Source organism: Podarcis vaucheri, assembly GCF_965113315.1.
Source record: "Podarcis vaucheri genome assembly, chromosome: 11".
NCBI classification, from domain to species: Eukaryota; Metazoa; Chordata; class Lepidosauria; order Squamata; family Lacertidae; genus Podarcis; species Podarcis vaucheri.
The window spans coordinates 44,322,352-44,338,877 of NC_138749.1; the positions used below are offsets into that span (position 1 = coordinate 44,322,352).

At 42.5% G+C, this 16,526-nt stretch overlaps 1 protein-coding gene across 5 annotated transcripts in view; it reads right to left on the reverse strand.

Moving 5' to 3' along the window:
• Positions 1-16,526, reverse strand: part of MCC (MCC regulator of WNT signaling pathway) — a 206,151-nt gene that overhangs the window by 24,276 nt on the left and 165,349 nt on the right. For all 5 annotated transcript variants that reach the window (XM_082191553.1, XM_082191554.1, XM_082191555.1 and 2 more), the window contains 3 exons: positions 5,341-5,487; positions 4,909-4,998; positions 182-330 (listed from right to left, as the gene is read on the reverse strand). In XM_082191553.1, the coding sequence (XP_082047679.1) occupies positions 182-330; positions 4,909-4,998; positions 5,341-5,487 (386 nt within the window). The remainder of the gene's footprint in view (positions 1-181; positions 331-4,908; positions 4,999-5,340; positions 5,488-16,526) is intronic.

Consider the following 16,526-nt stretch of genomic DNA (forward strand, 5'->3'; position numbering starts at 1 on the left):
TGTTGCTGTATAGTTGCTCTGGTAAGCTAATCTTATTTGATACTTTATTCACATTGGTCACTAGTGTTCCTATGCAGGCAAGACTCCATGACCCAGCTGAATTTCCCAATTTCTGAAATAAAATTAATGGGGAAATCCACTCTAAGCAAAACAGAACTCTGTATATATATGTAAACTTTACCTGTTTAACCGCTCAGTTTCCACTTCAAATTCTCGGATTTTGCTTTCAGAGATAGCAGATCCATGCGAGTAGAGGGTCTGGAAAATTTCTTGGATGTTGGAACAGTCTTGAAGAGAGTGGGCTAAGTGTTCTGCTACACTACTAGAAACCTGCAATGAAATGGAGTATTTATGGAAAACAGTTAGCGAACTCTATGCATATTGTATTTCACAGATTTATCACCTGTAAAAAGTAGTTGTAAAAGTAATAAACAGGAAAAAACAAACACACTGGATGAAGGGTGGCATATAAATTTAATAAATAAATGACACTAAGCCATAAACCTTGGTTTACTAAACCATATACTGTAATATGCCAGTTGTGTACTAGTGTCCACAGCCCAACCATTCCTGCATCACTCCTCAATTGGCATGTGGCTAAAGCAAAGTCCTTTACAGCATCCCAGAGCCATCAAATGGGAATCTTTTGTCACATTAAAATATCCACAAAGCAATATGGACGCTGGGTACTGTAACAAATGAAGCAGTCCAGAAAAGGGGCACTTCGAGCCTTCTTTAATATCCATGTGGGACTGACTTTTTCTAGTAATTAAAATATTTGTGGGTTTTATTTCTTTAAAAGTCACAGCAAAGGAGGTAACAAACAATGCGAGTGGAAGTGTGGTTTTGCCACAGACATTAAGGCTTCACTCTTAAGCCTGGGAATCACTGCTTGGGATTGGGATGCAAATTCGGTAACGAAGGAGACAAGGGCGACAAGGGAAAGAGCTAATCACAAGAGAACAGGAAAGGGTATAAGGGGGTCACCTGATTCTCATTAATTAATAATTTTCAGCAATAGACTGCTCTTCATTAGGAAAATCACGAAGTGTTTTACATTACATTCCTATTCTAGAACAGCAAATATTGTATGGACTGTTCAACATGCATCAGGAGGCCTCAGAAAGGGGGCACACTGAGTGCTATTCAACTAAGTCATTCCTAGAGTAGATCCATTGAGATTTATAGATGTAAAGAACTTGAGGCCACTTGAGTAACTTGACTCTACTTGATTTTCATGGGTCAACTAAGCATGACCAGGAATAGATATCACCCATTATATCCACCAGGTACTTAAAAAGAAATGGGGCATCTGCTCATTTGCAAGAGAGTAAGTATTAAATTTCTCATTTAAATTGTGTCACGAAAGTTCAGATTGAAGAACCTAAAAGCTCTTAGAAGTTCTTCCCTAACCAATCTCTCCTGATATGAACAATAGATTTGGGGAGGGGACTGTCCAAATGTATTGCTGTCCACACTTGTATCAGATCACAGTGAACTGTTTACTTTGCCTTCGGATTTTTCCTCTGCTATTATGTGGTCCACATCTGCACAGGTGTCAGTTAACTGCTGTTATTCTCCGCCACATCTACATTGGTACCTCGGGTTAAGAACTTAATTTGTTCTGAAGTTTCGTTCTTAACCTGAAACTGTCCTTAACCTGAGGTACCACTTTAGCTAATGGGGCCTCCTGCTGCCACTGCCGCCGCCAAACGATTTCTGTTCTCATCCTGAAGCAAAGTTCTTAACCCGAAGTACTATTTTTGGGTTAGCGGAGTCTGTAACCTGAAGCGTCTGTAACCTGAAGCATCTGTAACCCGAAGCGTCTGTAACCCGAGGTACCACTGTATAGCCTTCTGAAGTTGCTTGGCAGAACCGTGTGAAATGATGAACCACCATTCATGAATTGCTACTTTCTAGGAACCTTTTTGAGTTTTTGCATCAGTGTAATAAGGAAGTTGCAGCAGAAAAAAATAGATTGCTTTCCTGTCTGTGACTCTGAGGTAAGAATTACAGAGAAAGAAGAATGAAGAAAAGGTGTGGCTGTGAACTTTCTTAGCTGCTAATGGTCATCAGCTTGATCAAACTGAAAAACCAAACTACTAACAGGAATCACTCTAGTAATAGTAAGTCAAAAGGGTTCCAATTTCCTCTATATTTATTTGAATGCTTATGGTTTGCTTTTCTGTAAAATAAAATCAAACCTGAGGTGGCTTACAAAGCACAACAAAATGAAAAATAATCCTGACATTAAAACAGAATCAACAACCAGGTGAATTATAAAATAATTAGTCTTTGGATACCAAGTAAAGCTTTGCTAGATACAATCTTCTTTCTAGTACGATCCTCTTTCTAGTGCACTTCCGTATAATAATGTTGTCCAAGCATCAAACAAAACCCCTAAGATGAGGACTAGAGATTTTGCTGCTTCATAAACAAATAATAGACAGTTGGAACAATAATGCAGTTATGAATGTTTTACACTGAAGTACTCTGCAAGAGATCAGAATTATTCTCTGGCATCAAGCTTAGGTTGTAAATCATCTTAATTTTCAGTTATTGCATGATATCCTTCTGATGTGGGTAGAATTATTTATGTGAGTGGGATTTTATCTTTATCCATAGGGTTGCTGTTGGGTTGTATTAGAACTGCAAAAATACAGCTCCCTCCCCACAAATTCATGCTGAGTCTCCTTAATAATATAATCTCCAGCTGTAAAAGCTGGTCATGGACTTCTGCCACAGAAACCAAATGCATGGCTTTGCATATTCCATGCACATGGTACAATAACAAGACACCCTTATGCTGCAACATGAAAATAAGTTCTGCTCTCTTTCCTCTCAAAAACAGAATTGTATCATGTGAATATAGGTACGCTTTCTTAATCTGCATAATTTAAAACCACTGTTAAAGAACAGGAAGCAGAATACAGTTGTGCCTTGGCTGCCGAATGCCTTGGAACTCGAACATTTCGGCTCCCAAACGACCAAAAACCGGAAGTGAGTGTTTTGGTTTTTGAACGATTTTTGGAAGCCAAATGTCCGATGGAGCTTCTGATTGGCTGCAGGAGCTTCCTGCAGCCAATCGGAAGCCCTGCTTTGTTTTTTGAACGTTTTGGAAGTCTAATGGACTTCCGGAACGAATTCTGTTCGACTTCCAGGGTACGACTGTACACGAATAAACCGACAGTTTTCACAATAGAGGGGTGCAAGAAGTGGGGTTCCCCAAGGACCAGTATTGGGAACTGGGCTTTCTAACTTGTTCACAAATGACCTGCTGCTGGCGGTGGGGTGAGGTTTCCAAGTTTGCCAACGGTACCCAATTGCTCAGGATGATTAAAACAAAACTGATTGTTAGGAGCTCCAAAGGTATCTCAGTAAACTGGGTGAATGGGCATTTAAAAAAGCAAATGCAATTCAATGTAAGCAAGGGTAAAGCAAAGCAGATTGGGGCAAAAAAAGAAAAGAAAAAGAAGAGGTTCTGAAATGGGACTGACTGATGAGGAAAGATCTTTGGGACAAGGCACACAGGTGAATGAAAATGTCAAGCCAGTATTCAGAAGCTGTGAAAAACACAAATTCCGTATTGGAGATCATTAGGAAAAGGGCCAGAAATAAAACTTCTGATATAATAATGCCACTATATAAGTTGATGGTGCAAATGCCCTTGGAATACTGTGTACACTTGGTTGTGACACCTTAAAAGGATATTGTAGAGCTTGAAAAGGTGCATCCAAACACCCCTATAAGAGTTGTTTTCTTTCTCTGTTATCATACTAGAACCCAGGATCATTCAGTAAGGCTGAATGTTGGACGTTTCAGGACAGACTTCATACAGCACCTAAAACTATGGAATTTGCCAACACAAGAGATGTAGCCACCAACTTGGATGGTTTTCAAAGGGGTCTAGACAAATTCATGACGATAAGGCTCTCAGTGGCTATAGTCACAATCATGATGTACAGTGGTACCTCGGGTTACATACGCTTCAGGTTACAGACTCCACTAACCCAGAAGTAGTACCTCAGGTTAAGAACTTTGCTTCAGGATGAGAACAGAAATTGTGCAGTGGTGGCGCGGCAGCAGCAGGAGGCCCCATTAGCTAAAGTGGTGCTTCAGGTTAAGAACAGTTTCAGGTTAAGAACGGACCTCTGGAACGAATTAAGTACAGTGGTGCCTCACAAGACGAAATTAATCCGTTCCGCAAGTCTCTTCGTCTTGCGGCTTTTTCGTCTTGTGAAGCACGGCTATTAGCGGCTTAGCGGCTTTAAGAAAAAGGAAACAAACTCGCAAGAACTCGCAAGACGTTTCGTCTTGCGAAGCAAGCCCATAGGGAAATTCGTCTTGCGGAACAACTCAAAAAACGGAAAACTCTTTCGTCTTGCGCGTTTTTCGTCTTGCGAGGTACCACTGTACGTAACCAGAGGTACCACTGTATTACCTCCAGAATACTAGTTGCTTGTGAGCACAAGTAGACAGTGCACTGTTGCAATCATGTCCTACTTGCAGATTGGTCATTGTGAGTGCATTATCCTGAAGTATACAGGCCTTTGGTCTAATGCTAATGGGCACTTCTTGCTCAGATTTTCTTTATAAGATTACTTATATATCACCATCTCATGTAAGGCTATGTACAATATATACAAATCCTTATGGAAGGATTATATGTTTGTAGCATTTATGTTTTTTTCTGGGGATACTCAGTACCAGCAAACCGCCCCCCCTCCCAGATATTAAAAGTGTGGCACTTATTGTAACAACTTCATGGCGAGTACAGGGACCGTTTTTCCCCTTAAAAGAAGATTATTTTAAATATATATTAATTCAATTTTTATACCACCCTTCATCCAAAGGTCACAAGGCAGTTCATGACATGAGCATAAATCCTATGTGATCATTAGCACTCACCCCTATGCTGCTGATTTCAGATCCCAGGACAGGACGGTCAGATGTTGAAGATTCCGATCTCGTCTTTGAGAGCTTTACTCGTTCAGCTATCTAGAAACGGGGGGAAAAAACCCCACCGCAAATATTAGGTGTCGTATGTAGCTTTTGCACAGCTATGCAAATCCCTCCCCCTTCTTCATACATCCAGAAATTGTATGTTAAGTTGATTAATGTAAACTGGCATGTGTGTTGTGACTAACAGAGGCTTAAAATCCTTAGCACTTATCTCTCTCTGCAGCTCGAGTTTTCAGACTCACTTAGGATCCTTGTAAATTCCCCTGGCGCTCTGGCTCATGCCTACCAGTTAATTGCACGCCTGCACAGCAGCTGCGCACAGCAAAGGCTGCGTCTCCCAGATAATGAGAGGCACTGTGGCAATGTACAAGGACTCACCTTGGCAATGGGGATGTCATTACTGCTGCTGCTGGTGCTCAGTTCTCCAGTGCTAGGGTTAATGGGACGGTTGGCAGGAGTAAGACGGCCGGGACTTGATGGGCCAGTTGCCTGGACACTTTGCAAACGTGTCTGCAGTTCTCGGACCTGGAAGAACACACAATATTAAGACAAAGTCATTTGTTTTCCTTTGCATTGGTCTGATGAGCAGTACTGGCTGCAGCAGCCAAATTCTGCTTTAGCCTGGGGTTATTGATTTATTTGTTAAAGGAAGAAAAGCTTGAAAAAGTTCAGAAGCAAAAGCTTTTCCATTGTGTCAGGGAACTGAGAGGTGAGAGGTGGAAGGGCAGTTGTGTTACAGGGAGCCTCTGAAGATCTTGCAAAGCAGTTCTTCCTCTGGTGGGGAGGGAGGCCCCACCTCCAGTGGGGAAGGGGTGCAGGGATCAGAAGATGCTAGGGAGAGCCTCAACACCGAGCCTGAGCAAAGGGGAGGGGAGGCAAGTCCCCCTTTGCCAGCGCCCACGTTGCGCAGTAGGTAGGTTTGCGCGCAGAGAGAGGAGAAGGATGGGGGTCACATGACTGTTATGCTGGGGGAAGGTATAAGGACCACCCACTCCCAGATTCTGCTAGTGACTGAGCAGACATGGACTTGAGACGCTCTGCACTGCAAGATAGCTTGTACAGATAATAAAGTCTGGAAAAGACAGGTTGGAGTATTGCCTGTTTGCTCTCGAGCAACCACACCACCACCTGACACATTGGTTCTTCGGCTGCTACAAAGCAGTTTCTAGTACTACCAAGTTTTATGAAGCATGGACATATTTACTGAGAGCAATCTGTCTTTCTTGCCATATGAACACCTTTAGTTAGAGGTCAGATTCAATGAACACCACTGGAAGAAACACAAACAACGCATGCGGGGGGGAAAGCGGTGGATCTTGTTCAATTCTTATATGCTACCAAGCAAGATGAATAGTTAACTCTTGATGAAAGTTGCAGTGGTGAAAGGGGAGGAATAATTGTACTGGATCCCACAACTGTTATGTCCCCAGACTTCAGATGAGTAAAATGACATGGACTTAGGCACATATTATGTATAAGCAAATATGCAGGTATGTGCCACAAGAATTAGCCTTATTTAGATATACATAAAAGCTACGGATGTATGAATTCTTTTATATGAATTTATTTCAGCTGAAGATTCCTTCCAGACCACAAACCATTTCAGGATATTCCTCCCATCCACATTGCATCATTGCAAAAGCAACTTGGCAGAAAGACATGGTTAGGTAGGGGAGACTAATGAACCACGTAGAATCCATAGGTGTGCCTCTGGGATTATGGCCAGAGTTCTCAGAAATTGATTTATGCATTCAATTTAGCAAAATGAATGCTAAACGCAAGGAGGAGGAAGAAGAGGAGTTTGGACTTGATATCCCACCTTTCACTCCCTTTAAGGAGTCTCAAAGCGGCTAACGATCTCCTTTCCCTTCCTCCCCCACAACACTCTGTGAGGTGAGTGAGGCTGAGCCCAAGGTCACCCAGCAGCTGCATGTGGAGGAGCGGGGAAGCGAACCCGGTTCACCAGATTACGAGTTCCACCGCTCTTAACCACTACACCACACTGGCTCTCTAGCACTATCAGCTTCACTAGGATTAACAGGTGGCAGTTAAGAAGTTTCAGTTCTCACATAATGTGCACTTCTAGCTTAGAGTTCACTCTGTTTCCCATTTCCAAAATGGTTCCACGTGTGTCAAACTAGCTGCTAAATCAATCTCAGTGCTTGAAAACTCCAATGCACACTACAGAGAGCCTTCAAACCAGTAAAATGCTCACATGCACACAATGTTCTGCCCCAATGCAGGAAGACATTACAAATGAACCACACAGTTCCACATTTGAATGTGTTACATCCATGATCATCTGACCCCAAAACAATAATTTACTTCCAGAACAGATCAAATGATTGGGACGATAACGAGGTTAAAGAAACACAGTGCAGCCCAGTTCGCTCATCCTCTTCTCTTGCCGCGCGCGAGAGAAGGAGGTGCCTGCAAAGAAAATCAGGGCATCATACAGATGAGAGACTTTTCCCCAGAATGTGACAAGCAAATGGATCCTCACTTTAATGGTGAGAGATAACTCACTACTCTGGTCAACTGGGGGGAGGAATAATTCTGAGTCAAGAAAAGTCTGACTGGAGGAGCCAATGTCAGTATGCAGGGCTGGTGGGAAGGAGAAGAGAAACTGATTTCAGGAGCTACTGATGAGGTGCCATGCTACCATCCTCCTGGCAGCAGGTAGTGTTGCACTAGGGTAGAGCAGAGGCAAGGATGGGGAGGGAGCAGCAGCGTGGTGCCACCCCACTGTGCCAGTTGCTGTTGGGCATTCATTCACAAAAGAGTTAACAAAATCTAAGATTAAAGTAACTTATTAAAAAAGCAAACACACTGTGCTTTATTTCATCATATCGAAGTACAAACATACATAGGCAGGCAACCCATTTCCAGAAATGCCTACACAACAAAGCTCAAAACAATAATAAATCTAACCAATTTAGTGCAAACGCCGATAAGTAAATTGGAAGGTCCTTCTCAGCTACTAGGATAAATTGGCACCCCAAATTTCCATCTGTGAGCTGATTCAGACTATTTTCCCCAGCTTCATAAACCATGATTTATCCATCTGGAGGCAAGCGTCAGGATCGAATGTTCCTCCCCACCCCTCATAATATGCCCCTGCCTTATAATCCTGGTTTATTCACCACAATTAAACCAGTATCCTGGTTCTTATAGAACAGGGAATTGTGGCTTAACACATGCCAGGAACTGAGCACTGAAGCTGGCACATGAAGTGAGGAGGAGTAAGGTGAAAGAGGAGCAAGCACGATGCAGGTCCCTGAATTTATGGTTTAAGAAGTAGGGAAAGATAATTTGAACTGGCTCAATGAATCTGTGTTACAGGATACTGAGCTAATGGTCTGCATGTAATAAAGCAGTTTGAAATAATTATTTGTAGAGAAACATCCTAGGATGACCTCATTGCATTAAAAACCCAAAGTGATTGAAGTGTAAATAATTTATTTATACTTCAGAAGCTATAGTTGAAATGCAGCACTGCAGAGCAGATAAATGCTAGAAACACAGCAAATTAGAAAAGGGTACCCAACAAATCAGTGAAGTAACTCAATACCCCCAAAGTTGCTGAACAACTGCATTGCTTTTATTATATGCAATTAAAAACAACAAAAAGGTATTAAAATAAAGCAGACATGACCTCAAAATGGCTTTAGGACTAGAAAAGGAAGGGGGGGGGAGCTTGCAAATGACATTTTTTGATGCAAGATTATAAGCTTTGCCTCGGACAAATACTTAAAGAAACAAATGGCCTTCTTCAGCACAGCAACTTGGGCCACAAGGGAAATCAAGAGCTCATTTTTCCTGCACCACTAGCATAGAAAATAAAAGAAGAAGAAAGGAAATAAGCATGCAGTCTGAAGGGGAAATTTCCTTGAAAGTCAAACTGTTTATTGAAACACATAAATATCCCTTCCGATTATAGCTGTGGACAGAATAAAGAAGTGCAGTGAGCTATAGTCCCTAAACCCAGAGGAACTTAAGTAAAAATGAGTTGCTACATATATACACAAGTTGGCAGCTCATGATGGACAGGATACTTAGAAGCTCTACTCCGAAAAGATAATACTAATATTTGAGCTATGTGTTACACTAAGTACCCATATTTTAAAAGGATGCTTAGCACTATTCCTTCCTTCCCTTCTTCCAGCTCCATAGACTCTGACCCAGACTGGGAGAACGATGGGTACAAAGGGGGCTCAACCCAAAATTATTCCTCCTGGTTTCAATTCCCACCCAGAGCTGCTGTTTGCAGTAAAGCAACACCTTCAAGGGAAATAACACATGATTTGCGGCAGGAAAATGTCATGTGAAGGAAACCCCCTCCCCACAGTTCCAATCTAGACCAGACCTTCATGCAGCTGCTTTTTTCCTGAAAAACCATTACAGTGGTACTTCAGGTTACGAACTTAATTCGTTCCGGAGGTCCGTTCTTAACCCAAAACCGTTCTTAACCTGAGGCGTGCTTTCGCTAATGGGGCTTCCAACTGCCACCGGCACGCAATTTCCATCCTCATCCTGGGTCAAAGTTTGTAACCCGAGGTACTACTTCCAGGTTAGCGGAGTTTGTAACCCGAGGTGTTTGTAACCTGAGGTACCACTGCAGTTGGTGCTAAGCACATGGATAAAAATTGACTCATGCTTAGTGTCATGTGCGACTTGTTCACATCACACCAACTGAAATTCCCTCCTCTGCACAACTGTTAAAGATGTTGCAGCCCTCTTCTTTGCTACTGACTATTAGGGGCTCTTTCAGACAGGCGTTTCCCCCCAGTCCTACCTGGAGATTTCACGGCTGGAAAGTGGAAGCAACCCCTGTCAACATGCAAAACTTGTGCTCAGCCAGAGAGTTCTGGTCCTTCGCAAAGCAAGCTTTGGTATGTGGTTTGGGACCAGGATTTCAGAAGAGTCACTTCTGCCTTGTGACTCTGATGCTCCACCGGAAGCATCAGAAGTATTGCTTCACACTCCACTGGAGTACTGAATGGTTAGTATGCTAGCCTGGGTATTTTCAGGGGTGGCATCCAGGAGTCTTGATTGGCCCCCTTTTGATTTGTGTTTTGGTAAGTTGTCAAAAGGGACGCGGGTGGTGCTGTGGGTTAAACCACAGAGCCTAGGACTTGCCCATCAGAAGGTCGGAGGTTCGAATCCCTGCGACGGGGTGAGCTCCCGTTGCTCGGTCCCTGCTCCTGCCAACCTAGCAGTTTGAAAGCACGTCAAAGTGCAAGTAGATAAATAGGTACAGGTCCGGTGGGAAGGTAAACGGGGTTTCCGTGCGCTGCTCTGGTTCGCCAGAAGTGGCTTAGTCATGCTGGCCACATGACCCGGAAGCTGTACGCCAGCTCCCTTGGCCAATAAAGCGAGATGAGTGGCAAAACCCCAGAGTCGGTCAGGACTGGACCTCATGGTCAGGGGTCCGTATACCTTTATGTTGTCAAAAACACAGTTTTGCCGAGCTTCCAGTTTGGTTGAGTTTTTCTCCTTTCTGTTATTTTAACAGGCTGCCGGTCTTAGTATGGTCCATTGGTTTTGATTTCCATATTGATGGTCTATCATTTTAATTAAAGTTAGCAGCATTGGGTACCTTGTGAGGAGCTGAAAGTTGGGATATAAATATTTTAGTAAATGAGTTATGTTTTCTGCAAATAGCACTTCTAGGGAAAAACTGATATTATATAGGGTAATTTTTGGTTAAACCCTTTTCTCATATACGTCATGGCGCGAGTTTGGAGCCTACTTGGTTACTTTTTCTATTAAAAACAAAACAAAAAAAACAGACTATGCCAAGCATGTTTATATCAAGAAACACCCAAGTGCTTTTATCGTTTTGTTCTTCTAATAATCAAAACACTAAAGATATTTGCAATTTCCCCTATTTTCAATAATTTATAAATCACTTTCACAGAAAACATAGGAAAATTTCTGTCTCCTTGCTATGAAGATTTCATAACAGATGTCATCTCCATAATGGAATGAAAGGGAAACTCATTGTAAATCGTGCCAACAATTGCCACTGAATAGCAATATTCTGATATTCATTTGTACATGCGCACACACATATGGTAATCTGGATATATTTGGGGTGGCCGGAGTGGGGAAGGGAAGCTTGTTAAAATTTCAATGCTAAGTTAAAAGCCACTAACAACTTATCAAGCAGTGACTGCTAGCCATAATTATACACCATAAAACAACATTCATAACGGAAAGAAAAATATATGAGTAATATTCAAACCACACTTAGGGTGGAAAATCATTTTTCAAGAAAGTTTAAAATTTGTAATCTAAGCAAATAATAAACTACAGTATAGGGTGGGATTCACTTAATGAACCCCACCATTGGAAGCCCCTGCACAAGGACTTCCACTTGCAAAACAGGGTTCCCCCAACCCTGTGCCCCAAAATGGGCTCTGCAGGGGTTGTGCTACCTCCCAGAATATAGGGGTGAGGAGAGAAGGATCACTCCACCTGGAAACATGCAACCATAGGAACTAGCTTTTAGGGGGCCAAGGTCTTTTGGCTGCTCCAATACATTATTTGAAGGGGGCAGGCACTGCCTAAGTAAATGGGGATTGCTATTCAAATGGCGTGCATGTGCCATGTTTTGTGACCAGTTATGCAGGGCGGGGGTTACCTGGGCACCCCCAATATTTTATTCCAATTGGCACCCTTGGCTGCAATGCTTGCCCAGATAGAACATCTTTCTTTCATACATAGCATGATGCTGAATTCCACCCATAGTGCAGGCAGTAAGGTAAAGGACCCCTGGACGGTTAAGTCCAGTCAAAGGTGACTATGGGGGTGTGGCACGCATCTTGCTTTCAGGCCGAGGGAGCAGGCGTTTGTCCACAGACAGCTTTCCAGGCCATGTGGCCAGCATGACTTAACCATGACTTAACCTCCTGCCGGAGTGTTACCTATTTATCTACTTGCACTTGCGTGCTTTCAAACTGCTAGGTTGGCAGGAGCTGGGACAGAGCAACGTGAGCTCATCCTATCACGGAGATTTGAACCACCAACCTTCTGATCGGCGAGCCCAAGAGGCTCAGTGGTTTAGACAACAGCACCACCCGCATCCCTTACCTTTACCTACTGGGAGTACTGTTGTTCCTCACTGGGGCTGGGAGAGGGAGGAAGAGAGGGAGCTCATGGATCTAAAGCAGCAAATGTCACTGCAGCTGGCCCAATGTGTTGGTGAGAAAGTGGAAGTGATTAGGGAGGCAAGAGAGAGGTATTGCAGGCCAGGGTAGAGAGTAGAGAGGGTAGAGAGTAAGGAGCTGAAGAAGGCAAGCGGATCTCCTGAAGGAGCACAAAGAACACTTCCCCTGAGGCTCTGGAGGCTGTGTCACCTCTGTGAGGCCAAGACAGCAGCAAACTTTCTATCTGTGTCAGCAGGAGCCTGACTGTGACCTTGTTCACATGCAACTCTAAGCCAAAATTCAAGAGAGATGAAATGGAAGAAATGAAACGACAGCAGATCATATACATAAGGCAAGTCAGTGGTGGTTCAGGAAGTAGCTTGCTGGCTCAGAAGAGTGAGTAAACATTCTGATATATTAAATAAAAGAGTGGAACATAGCAAGAACAAGTGGTGGTGGGAAACAAGGTGAAACATCCATGGCCAACAGTACAGCTCTGAACTATGCAGACAGGAGATTTAAGGTCCACTTGTAGGTGGTGGTGGTGGGGAAACCCACTGGTTTAGCGCACCATTTGTTAAAACCATTTGTAAGCGGTTTCTTCAGTTCAGAACTTCAAGGCTGGGGGGGGGACCTACTGCGAAGGAAGGTTGAGGAGTCGTGTAGGTTAAAGGAGGGCAGAGGAGGGAGCATGGCCCAATTAAAAGAGGAATGCCACTGCAAGGGAGGAATAAAAAGCCTACAGGGAGGAAGCAAGAGAAGGAAAGCAGAGCATAAGTCTGGCTGCAGGGCTGGAGAAAAGAGAAATGATTTCTCTCTGCATAAATTTATGTTGCTGCTAAGAACTTTTTTTTTTAAGGCAGTTCACATTTTCCGTGCCAAGAAAAGGTAGCTGGGGAATGAATGGAGGGAGTGTTTTGCACATCTAATAATCCATCAAATCTAAAAAAGAATTTGAGGAGAAAAATGTTTGTGGACAAAAGGAGGACATGGTAAAGAGATTACCCAGTTTATGGGCTTGCAAAAGAACAGAATAAAGAAAAATGGGAAATCTTAAGACTAGACAGCTACAAACACGGGATTCTTACTTAGTTCCGGCATTAGCAACCTGCCACATGAGCACGTCTAAGGAGGGTATGTCTTATTCATAGCAACCTTGGAGATGGCTTAGGCCTATTTTGGAGTATTGGCAACACCTACATGATTCTTCGTAGGCATCACGTGAAGAAACTGAATAAATGAACTGGGACTTCCACATGGAACCCTTGCATGGGGCTGCCATGATTGCACATTTTGCAGCAGTTGTGCATAAAGGCTATGTAGGGAACCACTGGTTCATACTATCAGGACACCCATGTGTGCACAAACACCTCCCACCCAACTGTCAAACCTGTGTGCCCCTACTGGTGACAACATGAGGTTTGCCAAGCAAGTGCTCGGGCCTCAGAACACTTCCAGGTCATTCTTAACTGTTCATCAGGCTAAAGAAGAAGAAGAAGAAGAAGAAGAAGAAGAAGAAGAAGAAGAAGAGTTTGGATTTGATATCCCGCCTTTCACTCTCTTTAAGGAGTCTCAAAGCGGCTAACATTCTCCTTTCCCTTCCTCCCCCACAACAAACACTCTGTGAGGTGAGTGGGGCTGAGAGACGTCAGAGAAGTGTGACTGGCCCAAGGTCACCCAGCAGCTGCATGTGGAGGAGCAGGGAAGCGAACCCGGTTCACCAGATTAGGAGACTACCGCTCTTAACCACTACACCACACTGGCTCTAAACACAGAGAAACACTCCACACTGTTGCCTATGGTTGCCGCCATGGAATTCTTTCTCCAATGAGTTTCACCAAAGCCCAACCAAGCATATCACAGTGGCATAAGAAGGCGTTGTCATCTGGGTCAGTAGCTAGGGTTTGTTTTGTAGTATACTTAGCATTGCCTCGGTGAGCATTGCGCTGAAATAGGTCCTTCCATCTAAGACTATGGCAGGATGCATTAATGGTTTGCTGTCTTTTTAAAAGAAATATGCTATTTAATTACAGACAAAAAGCATCTCCCTGGGCAGAGAATGGCAATCGCCTGCAACGCAGGAATCTCAACTAAAGCGTCCATGATAGATGGTCATCCAAGCTCTGCTTAAAAATCTCCAATGAAGGAGTGTCCACCACTTAAATGTTGTGACCCCCACATCCACATCCCACCAAGGTGATCCAAAAGTATAACATGGTAAATTGTATCCAAATATAATGTAAAATATGACTCTTAAATTCATATGACTTTCAGTGTTTAAGTATGCAGTTGAAAAACTACACGCTAAACATCAGGTATTCTACAGTTTCTAAGTAAATACGTAGAAGACACAAACTTGACTAGAACTCTTAAAGTTGATTTCTAATGAAATTGTTAGCTACGCTTACTAAAGTAATTTTTAATCAGCAATTTCAGCAATAAGCTAGCAATAGCTGTAATTACCATGCAAAAATTAGCTGAGAAATCTAAGCCTCTTGGGTTGTATCTTAATTAAAGAGAAATGTAGTTACTGCTAGTTCTCACTCCACTTTTTAATAAAGTGACAGTCGGGATCTGAACACTAATTTTAAGGTTTCTTGACCCGTATTATTATTATAGTATTATTGAACGGCTGCGATACTTTCGGTGTATCTTAAGAAATGAAAGTAACGCTCTCTAATTCAAAGTCAATACACTTCCCAGGATTGATTTATTCACATGGGATACATGCTTCATGGATGAGTTGCCTGGAAGAATATAGCTCTCGTGTTCTCTCACAATTATACTAGGCCAGAGTCACTTGAGCCTGTCTCATTCTCAATTTATAATGCCTCAGTTATGCTCAGCATGAGGAGGACCTGTAGTTCCAAAACGAGCCGTGACAATGTTCATAAGGCGGAAAAAGTTACCTCCTATTGTTTACTTTGCACATTCCCCTTGCTACGTTTCTGGTCAATTTTACTTTAGAATTCAGTATGACTCTGTATATAGACACATGTTTTTAATCCCTCCTCAGAGAGGCTAGATTTCAACACAGTCTCTTAGGAATTATGAGTGGCTTGCAGATATTGCGCACTTCAGCCTTCTCATAGCAAACCACATAACCACCAATGTATTATAAGCCTAAAAAAGTTTAAAAGGCCAGTTTAAAAACTAAGGCTGGTTTATTTTGTTGTGCATTTGATATTTGATGTGCTTTGCCTCTATGGTTTACAATTAGAATGCCACTTAGAAATAGAATTCCTTTGCCAATTGCTTATATGCATTTCTAGAGGTAACTAAGTTACACACACAAAGCAAATAAAATCCAACTAAGAACATGAATTCACTAGCAAAAATTCTCCCCCAACCATTCTTTGCAGCTTAACTCAGAGCCCCCCAAAAAGCAGCCCAAATAGCCAGGTCTTAAAACTTCCAGGTGGTTAGGCTTGAATTCTGAGCAAGTCTGTAGTGTAATGCCCTTTTCACACAGCTTTACAATAAAGGTGAAAATGAAACATTTTCAAAGAGCCCAGAAAATATCTAGATTGGTTAAAAAAAACAACAAACCACCAACACACGTTTTCATGCTTAAAGAACAGAGGAAAGGCCAGTTGAACATTGTTCCCTTAAGCAGCATGTCTGTACGGTGATTGTAAAGATTGGTAAGAAAAATATGCTTAGCCTCATCCTGACATTTGCTGCAAGATTCATGGGAGCACAGAGCAGAATCTTTCCCATTCCTGACCTAATACTATATATTAGGCTTCCTAAGGAGATTTGTCATGTCAGAGCTAACGCATTATTTAAAAAGCATTCAGAGGTCTTTTATAGGTGAGACACATTAGCTATTTAGTCTTATTTATCTATTCTGTGGCTATATTATACATATAATATTATATTATACATATAACTGCTTCTGCCAACCTAGCAGTTTGAAAGCACACCAGTGCAAGTAGATAAATAGGTACCACTGCGACAGAAAGGTAAATGGCGTTTCCATGCGCTCTGACCACATGACCCGGAAAGCTGTCTGTGGACAAACATCAGCTTCCTCGGCCTGAAAGCGAGATGAGCGGCGCACCCCATAGTCGCCTTTGACTGGACTTAACCCTCCAGGGGTCCTTTACCTTTACCTTACATATATTCAGTGCTTTTTTCCTTAAAAAATGTTTAGGGGTATTCTCATTTTCCTACTCATATTGAAATACTGCCCCTCAATGAGACCAAACTTAGATTCACAAAATGTTTAGGGGTATGCGTACCCCTGCGTCCCCCCAGAAAAAAGCACTGCATATATTATATAATCCCCTTAGGCCATGTTAATAATTGGATAGTCCTACTCCCAATGCTAAACCTTAGGGTGAAGGGCAGACAATAAACAAATAAATAAAAACCGCAGTCAAATGTTAGACTGTTTACAATGTAATATTT